The sequence below is a fragment of the Cataglyphis hispanica genome, chromosome 20 (assembly GCF_021464435.1).
Source record: "Cataglyphis hispanica isolate Lineage 1 chromosome 20, ULB_Chis1_1.0, whole genome shotgun sequence".
NCBI classification, from domain to species: domain Eukaryota; kingdom Metazoa; phylum Arthropoda; class Insecta; order Hymenoptera; family Formicidae; genus Cataglyphis; species Cataglyphis hispanica.
The window spans coordinates 3,976,305-3,998,730 of record NC_065973.1 but is presented as its reverse complement, the minus strand read 5'-3'; the positions used below and the strand labels follow the sequence as shown (position 1 = coordinate 3,998,730).

At 32.4% G+C, this 22,426-nt stretch overlaps 3 protein-coding genes and 1 long non-coding RNA gene across 11 annotated transcripts; 2 read left to right on the top strand and 2 right to left on the bottom strand.

Annotated features, from left to right (window-relative positions):
- Positions 1 to 499: 499 nt before the first annotated feature.
- LOC126857075 (DNA-directed RNA polymerase III subunit RPC1) lies at positions 500 to 7,232 on the bottom strand. 2 transcript variants are annotated; one of them, XM_050606179.1, is made up of 22 exons: positions 7,096 to 7,232; positions 6,940 to 6,998; positions 6,666 to 6,801; positions 6,430 to 6,579; positions 6,010 to 6,357; positions 5,609 to 5,935; positions 5,355 to 5,492; positions 5,073 to 5,270; positions 4,755 to 4,991; positions 4,356 to 4,686; positions 4,032 to 4,281; positions 3,699 to 3,928; positions 3,253 to 3,603; positions 3,010 to 3,178; positions 2,575 to 2,914; positions 2,296 to 2,483; positions 2,033 to 2,180; positions 1,573 to 1,725; positions 1,269 to 1,469; positions 968 to 1,101; positions 726 to 858; positions 500 to 583 (listed from the first exon to the last, which is right to left on the bottom strand). In XM_050606179.1, exons 2-21 carry the CDS (start codon positions 6,981 to 6,983, stop codon positions 735 to 737), a joined length of 4,197 nt encoding a protein of 1,398 aa, XP_050462136.1. In that variant the 5' UTR covers positions 6,984 to 6,998; positions 7,096 to 7,232; the 3' UTR covers positions 500 to 583; positions 726 to 734. The 2 variants fall into 2 exon arrangements, with proteins under 2 accessions (XP_050462136.1, XP_050462135.1); XM_050606178.1 differs by lacking the exon at positions 500 to 583 and having other exon boundaries at positions 649 to 858.
- Positions 7,233 to 7,259: 27 nt separating this feature from the next.
- On the top strand, positions 7,260 to 14,113 carry LOC126857079 (uncharacterized). The gene is made up of 4 exons (XR_007688440.1): positions 7,260 to 7,374; positions 9,840 to 9,944; positions 10,280 to 10,538; positions 13,696 to 14,113. It is a non-coding gene; the product is annotated as an uncharacterized LOC126857079 (long non-coding RNA).
- On the bottom strand, positions 9,073 to 22,403 carry LOC126857078 (Kv channel-interacting protein 2-like). 6 transcript variants are annotated; one of them, XM_050606188.1, is made up of 9 exons: positions 16,601 to 16,703; positions 16,157 to 16,313; positions 15,718 to 15,925; positions 14,379 to 14,798; positions 14,123 to 14,221; positions 11,243 to 11,434; positions 10,695 to 10,765; positions 10,331 to 10,549; positions 9,073 to 9,932 (listed from the first exon to the last, which is right to left on the bottom strand). In XM_050606188.1, the coding sequence occupies exons 4-9, from the start codon at positions 14,404 to 14,406 to the stop codon at positions 9,822 to 9,824; spliced, it is 720 nt and encodes a 239-aa protein (XP_050462145.1). In that variant the 5' UTR covers positions 14,407 to 14,798; positions 15,718 to 15,925; positions 16,157 to 16,313; positions 16,601 to 16,703; the 3' UTR covers positions 9,073 to 9,821. The 6 variants fall into 6 exon arrangements, with proteins under 6 accessions (XP_050462145.1, XP_050462139.1, XP_050462144.1 ...); XM_050606185.1 differs by having other exon boundaries at positions 9,074 to 9,932; positions 11,243 to 11,467; XM_050606189.1 differs by lacking the exon at positions 14,123 to 14,221 and having other exon boundaries at positions 9,074 to 9,932; positions 11,243 to 11,467.
- On the top strand, positions 16,956 to 20,864 carry LOC126857077 (uncharacterized). 2 transcript variants are annotated; one of them, XM_050606181.1, is made up of 4 exons: positions 16,956 to 17,105; positions 17,901 to 18,137; positions 18,364 to 19,507; positions 19,859 to 20,864. In XM_050606181.1, the coding sequence occupies exons 1-4, from the start codon at positions 17,022 to 17,024 to the stop codon at positions 20,353 to 20,355; spliced, it is 1,962 nt and encodes a 653-aa protein (XP_050462138.1). In that variant the 5' UTR covers positions 16,956 to 17,021; the 3' UTR covers positions 20,356 to 20,864. The 2 variants fall into 2 exon arrangements, with proteins under 2 accessions (XP_050462138.1, XP_050462137.1); XM_050606180.1 differs by having other exon boundaries at positions 18,346 to 19,507.
- Positions 22,404 to 22,426: the final 23 nt, after the last annotated feature.

Genomic DNA, 22,426 nt, shown 5'->3' with positions numbered 1-22,426 from the left:
AAATTGCGCTGAAATGTTCATCGAAAAAGATAATTACAAAATATTTTGCGAGAAAAGAAGAAATGAGTAATTCTATTTAGAAATCAAAGATATTTATCATAAATTTAGTTAGATATAAAAAAATATAGAAAAGAATTATGAACGATAAATATTATATGGATTGTATATATACGTTTGCAATGTAATTATATACGAGTTAATTAAAAAAAAAAATCGGATAATTATTAATTTCTATGCTAGTAAAATTGTATAAAAGGCGCCTGTACAATTTTTTTTATTAATATCCTTTAATTATACACATTAATAAATCGCTACAATTTTTATATGAAAGGGACATTGTAAAATTTTAACAGTATATTAATAAAAAAATATATGTATATTATGTCACAGTAGAACGTACAGAGTTCTGATACTCATCGTCTTCAGTTTATAAATTTATGACTATTCTCCTGAGAAAATCGATTGTGTATATTTATTTACACTATGAAGAAATACACACTTATTTCAAGTATATAATACTTTTATAAGTTACATAAGTGAAATAAATATACATATATGAATTAAACATAATATTAATATTACACTGTAAAAAAAATATAATTTTGTTTATCTTGTATATTACTAAGTAAAATAAAAATTAAAGATATATTGATCATAAAACAAAAGAATTTTTTTTTTTACTACAGTAAATGTTTTCGTTTTCATAAAACACATTTTTTACATACATTTTATTATTACGATGTCTGTAACACTGGACGCGGTCGTGTTCGCACAAATCGCTTTTCAGAATGGATTTGCTTGTGAAATTGTGGATCATCAAATAAAAGTTCCCTCTTCTGTGGTTCAGATTTGTCTGCTGTGTTTAATTATTAAGGAAAATCATGTATATATTAAATGTACAAGTAGGGTATAACTGTTGAAAAAAAAATAAATTCTTTGCATATTGAATATACTGTGAAAAGGATATTTGTGAAGTAATTTGAACATTCCTGTACCTACTGGAATTGGAATACCCATTATTATCGATTCCGATACGCCACATATAATATCTTTCTGTCCATAATATGCTGAATCGAATAGATGATCCGACGTTTTTTCAAACTGCAATAGACAATTCGTTTACAATAGATATTTCCATAAATTCTTTGAAAATTCTATTTAGATTATAGAATCAAAGAAAAGGTAATGAAAAAACTGAACTAAAAAATTATTGTATCAAAAAAGGTGTACAAATATATTATAAAATAATGAAAAGTGAAAAATTTTACCGATGCCAAGTTTAAAACTGATTCTTTCATCTTGGCTAAACCTTGCCTCGTAATACCAAGCACTTCTCCTCTACTTGTCATTAAATCTGCCAAAAGCATTAGATGTCGACGATCAATACTGATTCCGTGATTTTCCATTACCGATTTGATTTCTGACATGATAGTTGTTCTTGCTGCTTCTATTCCAAGTGTTTTGAAGACCTAAAATAAAGTCATATTAATATATACATATATATATATATATATATATATATATATATATATATATATATATATAATTTTTCTGAAATTTAACTTCTCTTACCTCTATTGTATTATTCGACGTCGTCTTTTTACCGAGGACTCCATATGTTGCCATAACTTCTCTAAAATTATCCCCTTCAACTAATAATTTCCATCTTGTTGTCCCACCAGATGTGTCATCATGCACAACTACCCTAGAAACTGATGGCATACCCTAGTGCACAATAAATATAGACATTTTAAATATGTAAAATGTAGAGAGGTTCCTAGAAATATCTAAGTATTGTATTGTATAAGTATCCAAGTATGCTTAACACGATTCATATTAATCTAAATATCTTCTTATCTATATATACTTAATCTAAATTATAAATCTTAAATATTTTTCGAATGTATCATACAATTTTATAGTAAGATATAATGAAGATTATATTACTACATTTTATTATAACATATTTCTATATATATAGTATCTATTAATATATAATCACATACACACATTACACATTCATTTTTTTTACCTTCACTACAATTTTCGGAAGCGCCACCATCAGTCGACGAAACGGAAAATTGGAATTCTCCTTTTGCTTAGTTAGATGTATAACAATAACTGAATCGCTTATTGCACGCACGTTCTTTGGAGTTAGCTTCAATTTTGACGTGCAGAGTCTAGAATCATAAATTATCTCTCATAACTCGGTCATCATCCGATGTTAGTATGGATGATTATTTTTGCACCCAAAGATTGCACTATTTTAATTTAATTAAATCTTCAAATACTTACATATTACATATAGAATTAACGTTCACTTCCAATTTCAATAATTTTATCTTGTCCATGTTTAATTTTATCATAAGAAAATAATCCGTGTGTGTATATTCTTGCTCGATATATTCAGTTATATCTTTTAGAGTAGTTTTTTGAATTCTCGCTTTCACTCGTTCGGCACCTTCAAGATCTGTACCATCAACCTGCAAAAAAAAAAGATTAAAATTAAATTAAGATTAAAATATATACTTTGTATAGAACAAACTTGTATGCACTCAAAATAATAGCATTTACCAATGTTGCTATTATAATAGGAGTACTGATCTTTGGACTCGCATTGATAATCTCCTTAATACGTGGCACACCTTGCGTGATATTCATAGATGCTACACCGGCAAAATGGAATGTCTTAAGAGTCATCTGAGTTCCCGGCTCGCCGATACTTTGCGCAGCAAGTGCGCCCACAGCCGTGCCGGGTTCTATCACGGCTCTCATGTATTTCTCCTTGCACGTGTGAATAAATTCCACTAATTGCGAAACAGTAAGACGTTCGAGCTGCAGAATCACCGGCAATTCCGAGTTCATGTTCTTTCGATAACGCTCTATTTTTTCCGCCACCGTTTGCATAAATGCACTGCAAAAAAAAAAAAAAAGATCGTAATGTTCAATTTGTTAGATCAATATTCTAAATTTACGCGATTTATATTATATACTCATCATTGCACTTACGTCAGTTCCGCTTTGAATTCCTTACTAAAACATTTGTACTCTTCAGCAGATAGCATGTCTTCCGTGCACTTCTTCACGCTATCAGCATCTAAAGGCTTTTCGTTCTCGTAAGGCGATATTGCTCTTACATGATCATATATTCTTTTGAAATCCACTGGATAATCTTTACCTGTAAAGATACAGAAGAGCATGCTTATTATCCTGTTACAAAATTTGTGCAAAATATGTAACTAATTTGTAAACCTTCCATATATGTAGGATCCATATTGTCACCACCATAGCTTATCTGTATGATATCGCGCATTGAGTTACGTATTGTCATATCGTAGTGAACGCACAGATCTTCTAAACTCTTGATTAATCGTCTTTGCATGTATCCGGTATCCGCAGTTTTGACAGCGGTATCCGTTAAACCCTCTCGTCCACCCATTGCGTGAAAATAAAACTCCTTCCCATCCAATCCAGAGTAAAATGAATTTCTCACAAAACCTTTAACATCAGGTGTCCTCAATTGTTGTAAAACGTGAGGCAACGCACGATTTTCGAATCCATTCGGCACTCTATGTCCATTAATAGCTTGTTGCCCTACACAGGCTGACCAATCATACACACAATATGCTGTTAGATATCAGGATAATTCATATATATATATATATATATATATTCATATTGTTTTTATTTAAACTTACCAATCATTTGAGAAACATTGATATAACTACCCTTGCTCCCACAGAGTGCCATAATTAGAGGAGTATTAGTTGAATGTAATTCTTTCAAACATGCTTTACCAACATTATCACGAATTACCGAAAGCTCATTTAATATTTTCGTTTCCAATGTTTCCTCTTCTGTACATCCAGGTTGACAAACGAGCTGACCTTGTTCCATTTGTTGAATGTACTCGCTGCATTTGGAGTAACTTTAAATAAACAACAGAATTAGTTATTATTGAATTAATATAATATTTATAGTGTTTATTTAAAGTATTGTCTGTTGAATTATTCGATTTTAATTATTCTTACTGAGTATTTAATACTATTTCTCTAGCATGAAGAAGGCCTTCATTCGCTAAAAGATCACTGAGACCGATAGAAATTCCTCTGTTAAAATTAAAGTGGTTCGTTAATCTTGTTAAGCGCCACATTACCGCAATTGCAATATCTTCTCCCCAATCACGCAGCAGAACATAAAATATATTTTGCTTCGATCCAGAGCCCAATGTACATACATCCATTGCTCCTGCTAAGAGCTCGGAATTGCGAATAATAACATCTGTGAATTTAAACTGATTGTTTAAAAAATTTTTAATAAACAACTGCAACAGAATCATTATTGTTGCAACTTACAAGAATCATTAATACAAAATTCCTCGCCGGTAGTATAAGTCTTGCCCCTTGCTTTTAAATTTGCTTTAACAGGAGATTTCGCGCTTGGTCGAATAATCAAACTAAATATTTGTTTGCCGGTCCACAACTTAACTGGTTTCAGAATTGCAGGTTTAGGAAGAGTTACAATCAGAGACGCATCCGAACCGACTATGTAGCAAAGAGCCAACTTAACTTGGTCTATTTGAAGAAACACGTCTTTTCGAGTTAAAAGATATCCACCAGTGATAAAATCCTGCGTTGCTGCTATGAGCAAATCACCATTGCGTGGTGTAACAAGATTGGATTTATTCTATAAACAAATATATTTTAGAATATAACTCACTACAATAAACCGAATTGAGGAACATCATTATTTACCGCTAATAAAACCAGCGCTTCCGCTTTTGCTTCTTCAGTCTGTGGTAAGTGAAGATTCATCTCATCACCATCAAAATCCGCATTGTAAGGTGCACAGCAACATTCATTAAATCTAAATGTTCGATGATTCAATACTTTGGTTTTATGCGCCATTATACTTAATTTATGTAAAGATGGCTGTCGATTAAACAGCACCAAATCATCATCTTTGAGATGCCTTTCAACAATGTCACCATTCTGTAACATAAATAATGCAATGAAAAAAATGTACATGAATCTGAAGAAAAAAAAGAACTTTAAATCATGTTAATATATTACCTTTAAATTTTGGGCGGCTTTTTTCCGATTGCCATATTGAAGATATACTCTATCTTGTGAATTGCTATATTGTACATAATTCGCTCCAGGATGTACATTTGGACCATTTCTAACTAATTCACGCATTAATTCAATGTTTGAAGGATTAACTTTTTCAGGATACGTTAAAGTCATTGCAATTTGCATAGGTACACCAACCTGTAGAAAGATTCGACATAATAGATATCTCTCATACCATATTATATCACTATTTAATTATAGTTTGTGAATTGCAATACTTACTTGATCTATTCTAAGATTTGGATCTGGTGAAATTACTGTACGAGAAGAAAAATCAACACGTTTGCCAGACAAATTACCTCGAAAACGACCTTGTTTTCCTTTCAATCTCTGTACTAGTCCTCTACCAAATTTTTTAGGCTAAAAGAGTATTATGTATATATTATTGAATATGTATTATTGTATTATTGTATATGTATATATTATTGAAGAAAGATAACTTTTTAGATCTTTGGATAATATTTATTAAAACTTACTTGCATGTGAGCAGGTATACCAGACATTTCACTATTAATGTACAGACCACAATGCAATTGAAGATAATCCCAATGTTCCATATACATATTGATATTAACATTGTTTTGTTTACGAATAACACCATTAATAAGAGATATTTCTGATAATTTCATTGTTAGATAATCTTCATTTGTACCAGCCTTTAGATCAGATACAACAGTAGGTCTAATACAAACAGGTGGTACAGGAATTCTTGTTAATATTAAATCTGCTGGTACAGCACACTTAGGATCCATTAATAATAGATACACATCACCTACTGGAATTCTGTTGAAAAGTTCTTGAACCTTAAACAATTAAGTTTTTGTGTAAATTATATATATAAAAGATATTAAAACACTCAGAAAATATAAATTCATACCACGTTTGGATACAAATATAGATCAAATACAGTTCTATAATTTGACTCTACTATATTCTTAAGCTCTTGGTCATGCTCCATTGCCGAGCCTAACTCAGATAATTTCTCTTCAATAAGAAGATCCGTTTTCTTTAAGTTCTTATACTTTTCATATACAATTTTAAGAAAACCAATTTTTTTAACAGGGCCATTGTGTTCTTTACAAATTGGACAAATCGTCTTTTTCTTTGCTTTCTCCCAGATTTGCTTACGCAATGCCTTGCGCATTAAATATCCCATATTTGGATTTTGTATTTTACGCAAATAAAATTCCCTTTCTTCTTGCATTAATAAAACATGAGCACAATTCTATAAATATAATTGACCAATATAAGAAACAATCATGCGATAAATCTTAGTAGTTATATAACAGAGTATTACCTTGCAAATCATCTGTAAAATCTGAATGATAGATTTAAAGTGGCCAACATGAAAAACTGGTAGTTCCAAATCTATATAACCAAAGTGTCCTACACAATCGTGCACTGTTTTATTACACGTAGCACATTCAACGCCATTAGCGCTTATTCCCTGTCAACCAAAGCAAAAGTCTCATAGATTTTTTTCTTAAGTCTCTCTTAAAGCAGATAAAAGCAGATATTATAATTTTTGAATACCATGCGCCTGTCTAACATTCCATACATAACTGGAGTACGCTCGACATCCTCATTGTACAAATTTTTAGTGATAATTTGCACACTGGATTGCATAAGCATGTTATGCATGTTGTCTGCTTCGAAAGTTATATGGGAGCTGAATAAAGAAAACATATAACTACAAAGTATGTGTACAGGTTATATACATAAAATCGCAAGTAATATACTCATCTACACCTTGTAATAGTAAGAATATTAATTTACATCTTAATTGTGTCAAAATAGATTTACTTACATTTTGCTGGCGACATTCGTCTCCCGGAACTGTTCCTTCACCATGTTTATCCTTCTTTCCTATATATGTATATAAATAACAAGTATATTTCTAACAATCACGTGTAAATCAAAACACTCAATTATTTTATTAAATTTTTATAATCTGTCTTTTCACCTGTTTTTACTTTTTATGATACAAAAATCGATTGTATTCTTGATTTTCCCTTTAATGGATGTTTTCCAGCTGTAGCTGTTGTGTATACATACACGTTCTAGAATAGATTAATTCTTCCTTTTTTTTCCTTCTTCGACGAATCAGATGGCCAATAGGCAGAGTAGAGTTAGAGTAAAGTTGCTAGGAAGGTCCCCAGTTCACCGGTCACCTGCTCAGTAAATAGAGGAGATAATAGTTGCTTTCCATTTGCACTCAAGTGATACTGAGTCACTCAATTATGTGAGTATTTTATACTCGGATAAAATATCAATTGTTCAATGAGCAAAAGGAACGCGCAAGTGATATTGCACATTCATAATCTTACTTTTGTATGTGAGTCCACAGACTCACTAAAGCATACGGTCTCGATCGTGTGCAGAAACTCAGTTGAATCTCACTTTCTCAGCATCAAAAGGAACGTGCATTCAACTGAGTTATGACGTGTCATAAGTGAGAATTATCTGAGTTTTGATGTAAATGGAAAGCAACTAATGTACATAAGAGTAAATCGGAAACCGAATACATGTGATGTGCAGAGCGCTCTGCGCTCCTCTGCTTATTACGGATGCGTTCCGTTTCACGCATTGAGCGCATAGATCGCCTGAAAATCTATATTTCACGTTACTTATATTATAGATTTCCAAACCATCTATGCTATGCTCTTTATTTTTATGAAAGCCGGAAGTCAAAGATAATAGAAAAGTGAGGAAGACAGGATGCGACTATTATATACACACACATATATATATATATATATATATATATATATATATATATATATAGTCATTATATATAATATATGTATATGTGATATATACATATAACTTAACTGTGATGGTACATATATTCTCTTATATTTTATATTTTTAAGAATTTAATAAAGAAGAAGCGTATAGAGTGATGTTTGAGGTACAAAGGTAGATTTATTTTTACAGATATGCATGTGTAAATATACATGCATCTTAACAAAGATTATATATGTATGTACATACTACATCACGCTAATAATGTCGATAATACGCAAAAGGTGTATTTTGCGCTCATAAATGCTGAAAAATTCGCAATATATGCGAACGAGAATAAATTCCACGAAATATTTTTAACAAAGTCAATATATAGCTCATTTTTGTATAGAGAGAATTTTAAATCTCAACAATTTAAGAACGAGTGTAATAATAATGGTATCGATACATCATATCTGCCATGAAGATCGTACAATAAAAAGAATTGTACAGGAAAATCTTTTTCTTTAAAACTCAAAAATAAAAATCTGCGAATTGAAGAATTAGGAATTTTGCGCGATTTAAGCATTCTAGAAATTAAAAGTTTTGTATATAGTTGGAATCGCGTATAAAAATCCAAAAGATTACAATAATCAAAGAATTTAAAACTTTAGAAAAATGCAAAATAAAAACTCTTTAATAATATCAAAATAAATAATCTGAAAATATTGTTATTATACTGACGCATGGCAGACAATAAGTTTCATCTTAAATCTAATAATAATAATTCTATATTAACATTAGAATATATCATTATGTATAATAATAAGGTACAGGAAATCACATGAGGCATTGACCAGGTGATAACAGGATAAAATTGGTTTCCTTCACTTGGTCCGAGAAGAGTATCGTTTCATGATTAATGCCAAAAAATTCAAATTCGGCATTCACAATAATTAATATATTAATTGAAAGATTAAATTTGGAAATCTTAAAGAGCTAGGGCAAGTTTACGCCCAAGGGATCAATTTATTAATGTGTACATTATATCATTGAAGATTTAGAGATTGTGAAACACTTCACAATACCTTGTAAATATCGTTATAATCTTGCAAAAAAACAATTAACAAAAATATTTAAGAATATATTTTATAAAATTAAATGAAAAACTTAAAAAGTTTAAAATTGATTCTTCGTAAATTATAAATCTTATTTACATTATTAAATTATAAATCTTTTTTTTTTTTTTTTTTGATAAATCAAATTCATATCCATTGATCTTACTTCACTTATTTTTCTACAAGAAACTAGGTATTTCGGATTACTTTTTGCATCATAATTAATTTATAATATTTAATAATTTTGTGATAATATATATGAATATAATATATGTATAAATTTAATATTTTCATATGTAATTTCTTTTTTCCAAATTTTCAAAGCCATGAAGCTTCAAGAAATTTTAAAGATAACTTAAATTGTCGGTTCTTTCAGCTCTATCGTTGAATGACGTACTGGAAGTTTTGTATATGAAAGACTGGGTAGATGTGTGTAAATCGGATACATACATATTTACAAAAGACACGTGCGAAAGGGTTCTCAATTCAAGCATCTTTTCTTAAAGACATGTCTCGAATAACATTCCGATTTTGGTCGCGTTTGATTTTCCCTTGCAAACGACACCTTGAATTATTACATTTTACATTATGAATGTAATTTATAAATTTACAATTCGCGAATAATTTAGTTTTATTTCCTCCTTGATAAGATTCCTAAACGCCCTCAATCGATTTTTATCGTTTTTCGCGCAATCATTTATGATCATTAATAATTTGCGTAATTATGCATATAAAGAGAAACGGATAAATCGATGAGAAGATTCACGGTACTTTGCGTGTCTCGTAATCATTGCTCAAAGCATAATTGATAATCCGATACTGAAATTTCCGATAATAAATTAAGATTTCATAATACGGTGTCCAGAGTGTCAAGACTTCGCAATAGTTGTTCGTCCTTGGAACACCACTGCACTAACTCTTCGATGGTCACCACGCCGTCCTTATTTGCGTCCATCAACTAAAAATATGCGTAAGACATTATTAATATAACTAATAATTAATAATTAATAATATAAGTAAATAGTATCATAAATTACTATTGAAAAAATTATACTAACAATAAGTATTGATATTTGATTAAAAATTATACAGTTAAAAAATGTAATAAATTACTATATATATAAAAATCTAATCAATCTAATATATTACTATAATAATCAGATATTTAAAAAAATTTAATTTATTCTCAAAATGAACGATAAATTGTGTAATTTGAATAATCTTGAAGACTAAAAAAATTGTGTTGATAAAAATTTCTGTCTAACATTTTATTATGATATTTTATTCATTTTTTATTATTTTTAGTTCAGAGATTTTTATGCTCATCATACATAGAGATGTCATACTAATACTTACATGGAAAATGCGATCGACGTGTTCGCGAGCGGCCGCGTGCGGTTCGAGGATTTGTGGCTGCGTGTAACGACCCAACATCTCGTAGATGGATCCCACGACGTCCAGCATCTCTTCTTTACTTATCAAACCATCGCCGTCCAGATCATACAGCCCGAAGACCCATTGTAATTTCTCTTCCACCGATCCTCTCGACACCTTCGACAGTATGGTGAGGAATTCCTATTCGAAAAGTTTAAAATTTAGTTCCAAAAATTATGTTTTCCGAATAACTGAGATGATATATATTCGGTAAGAGAGTTTGAAATTGTGGAAACAGTTTGAGTTTTTCTAAAGCGTTTGTCCCTTTCCCTGAGATATCGCTTACCTCGAAGCTTATCTTGCCCGATGGTTTCCTCTTCATAGTGTTGAAAACGTAGTGAGCATACTGACTTGCATCTAAAACATGTGATGATTAGAGAAGAGTGCTAATAATAACACAAAAAAAGTATATATGATTTTTTTCAGCATAGAATTATTTTATAAAGTTTAAAAATATACGAGAGAAGAGAGAAAATTTAAATTTGGAAAATTAAAAATTTATATAAACAAATATTTATTATATGTACAGTTTTCTTTTTTTTTAAATTTAATTATCACGGAGAACTCAATTATTTCAAAAAAGATTCACGTAAATTGTTGAATTTAAGGGAAAAGCAGTATTTCAATTTTTTCCGAAAGTCTTAAACTGTCAAAATTCTATTTTGCATTTCACTGTAATAAAATCATTATATTTTCTTCATAATTAAAAATTTGCAAACTTGACAAAAATACTTGTATTTATCAGTTAATGATTGATATTGGCAACCATCATCATCATCATCATCGTTATCGTCATCACCATCATCATCATCATCATCATCATCCCTTCATTACCTCCCTGCGGAAAGAACTGCGAAAAGATTTGCTTGAAGGCATCTTCGTCGACCAAGCCGCTCGGGCATTCCTGCTTGAAGCCCCGATAGATCAACTGGATCTCCTTCCTCGAGAATCTGGTTGTGGCCGCGAGAGTGGCAAGCTCCTCCGGTCTGTGTCGGCCGCCAAGGGCTACCGCGCTTCCGGAGCTCCCTAAAACGTCCCCGAGTCCTTCAAGTTCTCCTTCTGTAAGTTCGCAAATCTTTCACTCCTAAGACTGCGCCGCGTCTTCGAGATGCTCCCTCTTGCGCCCTCCCTCTTATCAAAGCGTGCAGGAAGAAGGTACCCTCGAAGGGCTCCAACAACCACTCGTCACACGTGACGAGGGAGGGCGATTCCATTTATTTCTTCTTTTCTACTTGAGTGAGAAAGATATAGAGAGAGGTCTTTTCTTATTTTGTTCTTTTTTCAAGAAATCATGACCCTAATATCTCTAAAAAAGGATAGCTCTACTCTAAGGGACCTATACAGTGCACAGACTTGCAGACGGAGAGAAGTCGTGAGAAGCGAGAGACAACAGGGGTGAAAAAAAAATCGCAGAAGTGGTTCGCATTACACGAGGTCGCTCGTATTTTTTATAAAGAATCTACAAATTATATAATTTGTTAAAAATTCAAATTAAGAATTTCAAGATTTTGTATCATCCAGATTAAAAAAAAAATTGAAAGAAATAAAATAATTTCGCATTATATTGTTAATATTTTAATTAATTTTATAGAATTTCATAAATAATTTGATATTCTTAATTTACAATTATTTTTGACCGACGACCTTGTGTCTCTACAGTGCGAATCGTTGAAGAAGTTTGAGAAAAAATTGTGAGAGAGCTCTAAGAAGATTACAGTCTTCTGAGAGTGAAGAGAATACCATAGATACGATTTTACGGTGCAGGGTAAATATTTTGCTCCATAAAATTTAATCAGAAGTTTTTCTTGCAGTACAAGTGTATGCTTTTAATTTTAATTGTAAATATATGTGCGTATTTCCACGCAATTGCTAAAAAGAAATAATATTTTATAAAAATAATAAACAATTTATATATAACAATTTGGCAAATGCAAATTATAAAAATAACTCAATACTTTACTCTTGATAAAAATCCTCATCGCAATAATGTTAATCAACGAGCTAATTAACTACTATGTAACGTTATACTACTAACTAATCAAACAATAATAAAAGTTCGCTATTAAAAAGCTTAATATAATTCTAGAAGAAAACTATGAATTTTTAACATGATATTTTACAATAATATATGGTAAAAAAAAATTTTTAAATATCTAAGAATAGAAAATTATATCTAATTAAAAGAAATCTATAAAAATGAAGAAATCTATAAATGCAAAAAGATCTAGACATTCAAGTGTTGAGAGATCTACAAACTCAAGAGTCGAGAATTCTATAAGTCTACATTTCAAAAATTATAAGCTATAAAAACAAATCAATCTGTCCAATAATCTGAAAATCGAAAGATTTAAGAGAGATTTAGGGATATAGATAGAAATAGATTGTGTCGCATATTTATGTCGTCTAATGATTAATGATCATACGTCAAGAATCACTTTCTCTTTCTAAAGGATCGCGACGTTTCGATCATCCTTTACGCATACTGCGACCATTAGCTCCAATCCCGGGTATCCGGGGTTGCTATGGTAACGTTGCAGCTCCTACCCCGTGCTTCCTGACTACTCCTTCTTTTTACGAAAGCTGCGAATATTCGCGAAGATACGCGAAAAAGATTTGCTGCCGAGATAAATGTTTCAAAGCACAGATTTTCTATCTATAAAAACAAGATGATCGCTAATATTTTACATATATTACTATTATTTATATAACAAAAAGGGAGTTAGATAATACAAAATTATAATATATTTTCTAATTTTTTAATTATAATAATATTTAGTAATTTTAATTTATAATATTTTATAATATTTAATAATTTTAATTTTTTTCTAATTTCTATTATACATATACTAATCATTTTAAACTTGCAAAATAATGCAAAAATGTAAGAGCATTTAAGAATCTAAATAGACAGCGAGAGAGAGAAAGAGAGAGAGAGAGAGAGAGAGAGAGAGAGAGAGCAAGAGAGAAAGAGAGATTAGATCTCGCTTTCTCTCTAGATTTCTTTTAAGAAATAAAAATCGAAGAATTTAATAATCTGAAAATCCTAAATCCTATAATATTTTAAAGAAGGAAGACTAAAATTTGAAGGTAGAAAAATTTTATATTCAACAAATAAACAGATAGCAAAAATAATTAATTGAAGCAACTAGAAAACTTGAAGATCTAAAAATCTCGAGAGGCCTATGAAAATTTCTAGATTCAAGGATTATTTAAAATATTTGCTCTACACAGATTCTAAAAGAAATTGAAGTATTGGAAGTTTTAAGAGATTTCATTTTTAATTTCAGGAATTCTGAAAATACGATATTGCTGCAGAGAGATAGATATACTGATTAGCCGAAGGAGATAAAAGAGAAGCGGACAAATTTAACGAATTTCGAAAGCCAGGATATTTAAACGTCAAAAAAATCCCAAAATCTGAAAGATTAGAGAAAGTGTGGTATTCAAGCATATCACCCGAGAAGACATCCAAAGACTCGTACCAAGTCGAAAGATATGACCTTTGACACATTAACAGTCCTGGTGCGACAAGGGTTGGACTCAGACCTACGCAAAAATTACCATTCACAGAACACACGGGATTACTATGTACATACGGACAAGACAGACAGACAAACAGATAAACAGATCAGGCAACCCGTGTCCGTAAGGCGAAAGGGGAAGAGGGGTAAAAATATAAGAAGAGAAGAGAGGACCCATCACTGATCATCGCACCTTGGTGCTGCATTCGGTAGTTATCACCCCCGGCTGTCGCTCCACTTGTCAACGACGCTCTCCTCTGAGTAGTCGATCGACTGGTCCAAGTATCAATGGCTGTGCAAACGTTGTACAAACGTTGAGTATATCGAACGGCCACGCACAAATACGGGACGAGCTAGTAGGAAGGAGGAAGGGCTCGATCTCGGGCAGCAGCCTTTTCTCTCTTTTTTTTTTTTCTTTTTTTACAATTGTTTTCGCCTTCCAGACTTACTTTTGTCGCGACTCTTACGCGCCTTCATCGGCCAACAAGCCCGCACGACACTTCCTGCTCGGCCTGCCCTTGATATATTGGCGGCGAGATGGGATTATCGGGATTTGATTTTCACCACCACTGATCTGCACGATGCATTCCGAGACACGCTTCCCGAGGAACTCCGCTCACGTACGGAGAGCGGGATGAGAGAGCGAGAATGAATCACAACGCAGTTGCGGATGCTGCGCAAGAGATACACCGTTGGCTGCTGTTGCTGCTGCTGCTACTATTACTGGTGGCTGCGGACGCGCCGATGTCACATACTGAAGCATCGGGAGGTTCTTGGGGAAAGCGTGTCGCACGTCGTTTTCTCAGCGCGCAAGTGCGACGATCTTCGACAGCTTACGGTGGTGATGGTTCAATGAAAACTTCGAGTCACTTGGAACGAAAAGTCTCGAATTATTTCCAATGTTATTATCAAAAAATTAGAATTACTTTTAAAACATTTCAATCTGGAAAAATTTATATCTCAGATAAAAGTAAATTGAGATGTAAATTTTCCAACTTTTCCCAATGAGAGAAATTTAGTACATGTAGCTAATAAGTTAAGTATTGAAACAAGAAATAAATCTTCAATTCAATAAAATAAAATTAATTCCTTCCCACCGATTATACAAAGTTAAAAAAATTTAGTTTATTTCCGCTTTTTCTTAACTCCAGTTGTCAATTAGATACAAAAGAATTTTTCTAAAATTTTTGAATTCTTGATTTTCAATAAGAATTTAACAAAAAAAGTAGACGTGCTTGACAAACAAAATGAAAACTATGATTAAAATTGACGTCGCGGAAAAAGCAATTCTAAAGAGTTAACAACCACGGTAATCTCTTGAAAGCCTTAAAAATAAAAATCTTGAAGCTCTTGAAAGCCTTTTTAAAAGTTACGGAAGCGTCGAAACGTTAAAAGCTTTTGAGAAGTAGTGAATATTGTATCCCACGAAGCAGAACTGCGGAATAAACGCCGTTGCTAACTATTTTATTTGAATTTCGAGTTCATTAACTCGTCTTTCCAATAATATTAGTAATCTGTCATGAAACGTCAACTCAGCTGACATTTCAATTGTCAGCTGTCTCAATTTAAAGGTAAATATTTGCCCATTAACGAACGGCGTAATTGTCAAAAAAAAGCAATACATGAGACTGACAAGTTATTAAGTTATCAAGTACGACTCTAATATACGTATCATGAGAGAAAAATAACAAAGATTTCTTTCTATTTCTTAAATTGTGATTATTAAATTTAGCTATTAAATTAATGATTTTTGCAAAAAAATAAGTTCTATATTTTTTTGAAATTTACCAAAATTTGTTTCTGAAATGCCTAAGTAATGCGATATTCCTTTCCATTTAGACATTTAGTATATAAATTCTTTAAAAAGGTAACACGACGAAGTAGAACGAATCAATCCGCAAATCGGATTTCTGCAAAAATAGCAGATAGAGTTATTAATTCACAGCATTCTCGCTTTTACGTCATGTCATATCAGAGCATAAAACGTCAATATCACCTGGAATTCATAAATATAATAAATATTATTCAAAGTTTCGATATATCTCGATTAGGAATAAATCTTTATGATATAAATATATTTATATATTTGCATAAATATTTAAATTTACATTATTTTTTAAGCATTATTTCTGCATCAATTAATCAACTCATTTATGCTAATCACTCTTATTACATCTATTTTTTTTTTGTTCCTCAAATGTAAACTTCTGTTACACAGTGTACATACGTTTCAATCTCAAACTCGTGTAAATTTTTTACGAGCACTCGGCTCGCGAAATTCGTTAGTTTTTCCATGTAAACAAACGCGACGTACGAGTCGATATGTAAAAGTAGCATGTGCTACGAAAATCCGAGTCCGTTTATGACGCAGTTGTCGAGATATGCTGCAAATATTAATATATTTAATATTTATCATATAATACATTCTTTTCTATTTTCATCTCTCTCTCTCTCACTAAAAACTTCGCAACACAAATTAATCAGATTTTATGGAAGTGGAATAAACACAACAAAATTCTTCAGCCAAAAAGATCGAGTTTAAATTAACTTCTTTCTCCCACGCACGCGTAATCATCATAAATATAATCATTATAAATTTTGCACTTTATTACGAAAGAACTTCAAATTGATAAAGAAAATTAAATAGCATATTATCATTGGCATAACATACGATTATGGCGTGTTCCATACAAGTTTTACAGACAGTAGTGACAGAGAGAAAAGCTGCACAAAATTTAATCAAAGCCACAACCACTACTAGAAGTCAGCTTTATACCTTCATACTTGATCTATTATCTTTTCTAAATTACAATTCTAGAGGTATTTTCACAATCGGGATTGGTGCTCCGTTTTTGCCACGATGATGAAAACAAATTCACCAAATTGTCGATCAATAATATTTTGATTTCACGAGAACCAATCGATCAATAGCTTCACCGATTGGTCCGGATCGTGCCAATTTAATAAAGTCGCGATCCCACACTGAAAATGACACTTTATAACGTTTCGCGCTAAAAGTCAATCGGCTCGAATTCGAAATACATTCGGGTGAGCGATGAAGCAGACGAAATTCCGCCATACATATCAGCAACATGAACGTCGGCGATATCACTCAACTATCCTACAAGGAACTGCAGGCTCTGGCCCTGAGGTATCATATACCGGGCAACGTCAAGGTGAGTTACCATCGTCATCACGGTGATGATGCCGTCCCGTTCGGCCCTATTCCTGTTCCTCGTTCGTTTTAACTCCATCGCCTGTCATCTTCCGCATGCTCCGGAAGCGGAGCAGGATTAATCGAAATTTCGTCGATCGTGCTCCGATCATGGTGATTGTAATTCAAAGGACTTGACATCTTTAACGTAGCTGAAATGCGGTAATCGAAAATTAGCCAAATCTCAGTCTAATTACGGATACAATTTGAAATGCTAATTCTAACCAAGATCTTGATTGCTCTTCAAAGTTGTCGATGCAATGTCAGAATCGTCCTTGTCATCGAGAGAGATTGCGCTAATCGCGATTAACGGATATTCGATCCATGACTGTTTGAATGCTATATTGTTCGTTTCTACTTGTTCCAAATAGATATGAATAATCGAAAAGAATTGCATCTGGCAAATGATTAAACAAATTTCCTCGTCTGTATATCTTCACGATGTGAAAAAGTATGCGAAATTCTAACCAAATTTAATTATACATTCAAGAATTAACTTTCACATTCATAAAATATCAGTTATCAGATTTTCAATTTCGACGAAAAATATTTTCAATTTTCCTCTTAGAAATAAAATCCTCTCAGCAATTTTATTCTTTTATTATTCATATAAATTGTGTCAAGAACACGCCAGTATACGTGAAATTTCTTGAAGTTTATACTTTTCGAGGATATTTCCACGTAAAAAAATTTACTCCATTTCCATGTGCTTTCATTTTTCGAGTATTTTTTTGCTTTATCAAGATTTTTATTGCAGAAGAAAGCGTTGATCAAAGTCCTGCAAGCCGCCAAAAGCGGAAATGAACTGGAGTTCGATCGATTACTGCAGGAATTGAGGAAGAGTCGGAAGAGGAAGACGAGGAAGTTGAAAGATTCCAGACTTGGAATAACATCGACGCCGTTGCATAGTCCAGACTATATGATGACTGATGATGATTATTATTGTCATCAACAGCAGCAACAGCCGCCTCAACAACAGCCGGCTTATCAGTGGGTAAGTTGCTATTAATTTTCATTTATATAATTCAATCATACATTTGATTTTAATCGATCATGATGTCGATCAATATAATGCCCATCATATAAATCATATTCTTGTTCTCTTTGCCTTGACATTCGTAAAAAAAATTAACAAATATATTATGTTACCATACGCTTTCGCGACGCAGCAATCGAGCGACGATGATTGACTTCGGACAAAGTGCTTCCCGTTTTTGCAGATCGGCGCCGAGGAGGAGATTGTGAGCAAGGATGACGAAACCAAGATCCCGCACTATGAGGAGTTCAAACAATTCTTACTCAAGAGAATTCAGCGGGAGTTTCAAGCATGCGACAACAATAACAACAACCAAGTGCAAGATTTGAGTATCGTGAACCTGCGGACGACATCGATACCGCCCAACCTGTCAACAGTCCCTCTTGATGAATCGAGTTATTCTAAAGCAAATTTAATTAATCACATTGATCCTTTGGCGATCTCGTCAAATGGCAGATCGAACTATGAAATAATTAAAGAGCCCGAAAATGGATCGCAAGGCTCGTTTCTGCTGAAGAGAATGCTGCAAGCGCCAGTAGGTGCCAATTTGGGCGAAATCGCCAGCTCAATCTTCTGGACCAGCAATCTGCTGGATAATTCCGATACCCTGACCGCCGAATCGGAGAACAATGAGAATGAAAATGAACTTGAGACTAACACCAATGAGTATTATGGCTTACTGAAAAACACCAGAGGCGATTTTGTACTTAATGACGCAAATCTGATGTCTCAGCAGGTTCCAGGCGCAATGACAGGCGATGATCAGTACAGGTTTTCTGCTGACGTGGACAATCGGCCAAATCCTTATCAGAACTGGACGATCACCAGCGTCATGGAAATGCCTGATAGCGATCTCCAGACTTCCAAAGTATACCACGCAATCTACTACAACAATACGCAACAAGATCTCGCCGTGACTACTGCAAATGCGGACAATAATTTAACTTATCAGTATCAGACTGATACCGCCTATAACGGCAGCCAAAACTTCTTCAATATTGATGCGCAGGACGCATCAAACTATGCGACTGGTACGGATATGATAGTTAACGATCCCAACGATATTTATTATCTGCAAAATTTCGGCAAACACAGTGGAGAGATGGGAACAAGTTATTTTCGCAACGTAGATACTTTTGGACAAAACAATGCACAACAAAATACTTATATGAACGATCAGCAATATCAGTATCATTATCCTCGATTTATTCAGGAGACGAACAATACATTAAACGAGAGATTGGATCAGCAGCAAAACAATGTGCCAGGAATGGAAAATGATGTTAATCACGGAACTGATGCGGCGAATATGCAGAGACCAGCGAATGGTGCGCGTTTGTTCTATTAATTTTTCTCATTGTTATAAATAAATAATATAAACATAAAGAAAAAATATAAAAAATACATATAAAAATAAAATAAAAAACAAATTTTTACATAAATATATGAAAAATCATATATATATATATATATATATATATATATATATATATATATATAAAGTTTTCAACCATGTGTGTTAAAAAGAGAATATTAAAAAAATGTACACTTTCATATAAAATATTTTATGAAAATGTTTTTTTTAATCATTTTCATAAATAATAATTTATCAAAAAGCAAATTCTATATTTTTTTATTCTCTTCTTGGGGTTTTAATTAAGCGATATTTCGTCAACCAGGAATAGAGCCATACTGGCCGAAGTGGACCACCGAGACCAATAATCTAGAGAACATCCTGAACTACCGCATGTCTAAACAAGTAGATTACTCCAAGTTGAGTCAGACATCCTGTGTTTACTGCTACGTGGCTCCGATCGTTTCGCAACGATCATTGACGAATAACGGCCGCTGTTCGGTTGAACGAAGATATACTGCCGAGCAGCGGCAACATTCCTTTTCGCCTTATTGGATGTTGTACAATGACGCATCACAGGGTGTGCGAATGACGAATATATCCAGTGATTCGTTCGTGCAACACGATACGACGACGACAATGCATACAAATATTATTCCCGGTAACGACATCCTGAAAGATATCGTCGGCGACGTTCCCGAGGCTCCCATCAATGACGTATGGATGAATCAATATGAATCGTCGTCCATCGGTGACGATATGACCATCCCAATCTCGGATTCGATTTTCTGTAATGACATTTCCAGCGCGTCAAAGACTTAGAGCTTGCTCAAAACATTTGCGACAGTAAACGGACAATAAGAGAGATTTTTGTGATTGAATAATGTTCTCTATAAGTCATAGAATGATGATAAAAGACTGTTTCTCCGGAACGATTAAAATTTTTTCAAGTTATGGAAGGATGTCTGGATTATTATTCTGATTTGGAATTGGAACATCTGAAGTCTCTTTTCATTTTCGAGCACTGCACAGTAACACTTAAGTAATTATGTTGCGAAATTCCTGACACAAGATTCATTAACATGCTCTTCTGCGTTTCCGCATTACTTCCGATGAGTGACACGCGCAATTATTTTCCCGGCTTGAAACTGGAACGAGAACGATATTTGAATAGAGATCAATAGCAAACAGAGAAGTTGAAGCCGAAATTATTTGATGATAGATAACCAGATCTATCTCTGAATGCCCATTTTTTCAGCTTTGAATAGTTAGTTACTTTATTTTGAATAAATATAAACACTCCACTCAATCTATCTTAAAACTAAAGAGGGGGAGAGAGGGGGGTAAATGTATTCCGTAGATCGGAAATATATATATATATATATATATATATATATATATATATATATATACATATATACATATAGAGATTGATAAAATACTTATATTAATTAATTAATTAAATACTTGAAATATTTTTTACGCAAAGCGATATCTCGTGATATAAAAAGTATTTAAATTTTTTTCGTGTTAGAAAGAGGAAGAATTAGGATTTTTATATTATATATAGGATATATATATATATATTATATTCCATATATTATATAAAAAACAAGATAAATAAATAATGGAATAACGAGAAAAAATTATATAGATAAAAATAATTAATAAATAAATAATAAAAGATTCTTATATACACCTTTAGCTACAATATGTGGCAGAACTGCGAAATATATTGTATATTAATATATAATAAAGTTCATGCATAAAAAATCTATCAAGCGTGCCTATGATTTACATACATTTATAAATTAATAATTATAAAATATATGGGCAAATCAATTGGCGATAAAGATCAAATCTTAAAAATTTATTACAAATCCGATGTTAAAAAATTGAAACAGGCATGATATTAATCTGATGCTAAACTTTTTCCGACTCACCCGATATGGCATTAGATTGAAATTGTGAATAGATGTAATTTTTCAGTTTCACAGAAATCGATTCCTTCCTTCGTCCTCCGTACGCTCTGATTTCGCTATCCATATCACTCGAATGTTTTTTCCGCTCCGAAGATCTTCCTGGTGTCACGTGTACACTATACATTTTCTATACTAATATGTCGTTGATTTTTTCTAATAATCGAAGTCTACTGATCCTTCAAAAAAAATATTAATTATATCTCATTAACAAATAAATAATATCTTTATCAAAAAAAGTTCTCCTTTAAAAACTTCAATTACTTAATTTATATGGTAATTTAATATTAAAAAATAAATAGAAATGGAATTGAAAAAATTTTAAATTAAGCATAGAGATATAAGAAATTCTAGGAATTCGTAATTTTACGATATGAATCCTTAGATAGATTCTTTTTAAATACAATACAAAATATTTATATGTATTTATATGTAATATGTTTTACAGTAAATTTTTATAAGATTTTGTTTTAATTCATTTATTTACCGCAAGATGCGAAGCACTTTAAATTTTCCGAATGAGCGACTGTTTATATCCACTGCGTTTTTTTTACTGTAATGTTTTGTCAGAATTCAAACGGATTTTATGCGTCTCTGAAAATATGAGTTTCTTCTTGCCTCAAGAGTTGAGAAGGTCGTGAAATCAGTGATACGTGTCGGTGCACCGTTCGCGAAAGACTGCGCTTGAAATGCGTTAAAGGGAAGCAGGTAAATGCAGCAGCAGGCAGTCGTCTGTATGTATATGCATATACATGCCGAGATATGCATATCCAACCGAATTGGAGTCGCTCGCTTTTAATGAGGTGCTTCATAACAGGCGGCACTAATTATTCGACGAGCTTCAAATGTTTTTCTGCTGTAAGAACGCAAAAGCTTGATTAATTATCCCGCATTTTAATTAACCGTGCTGTCGA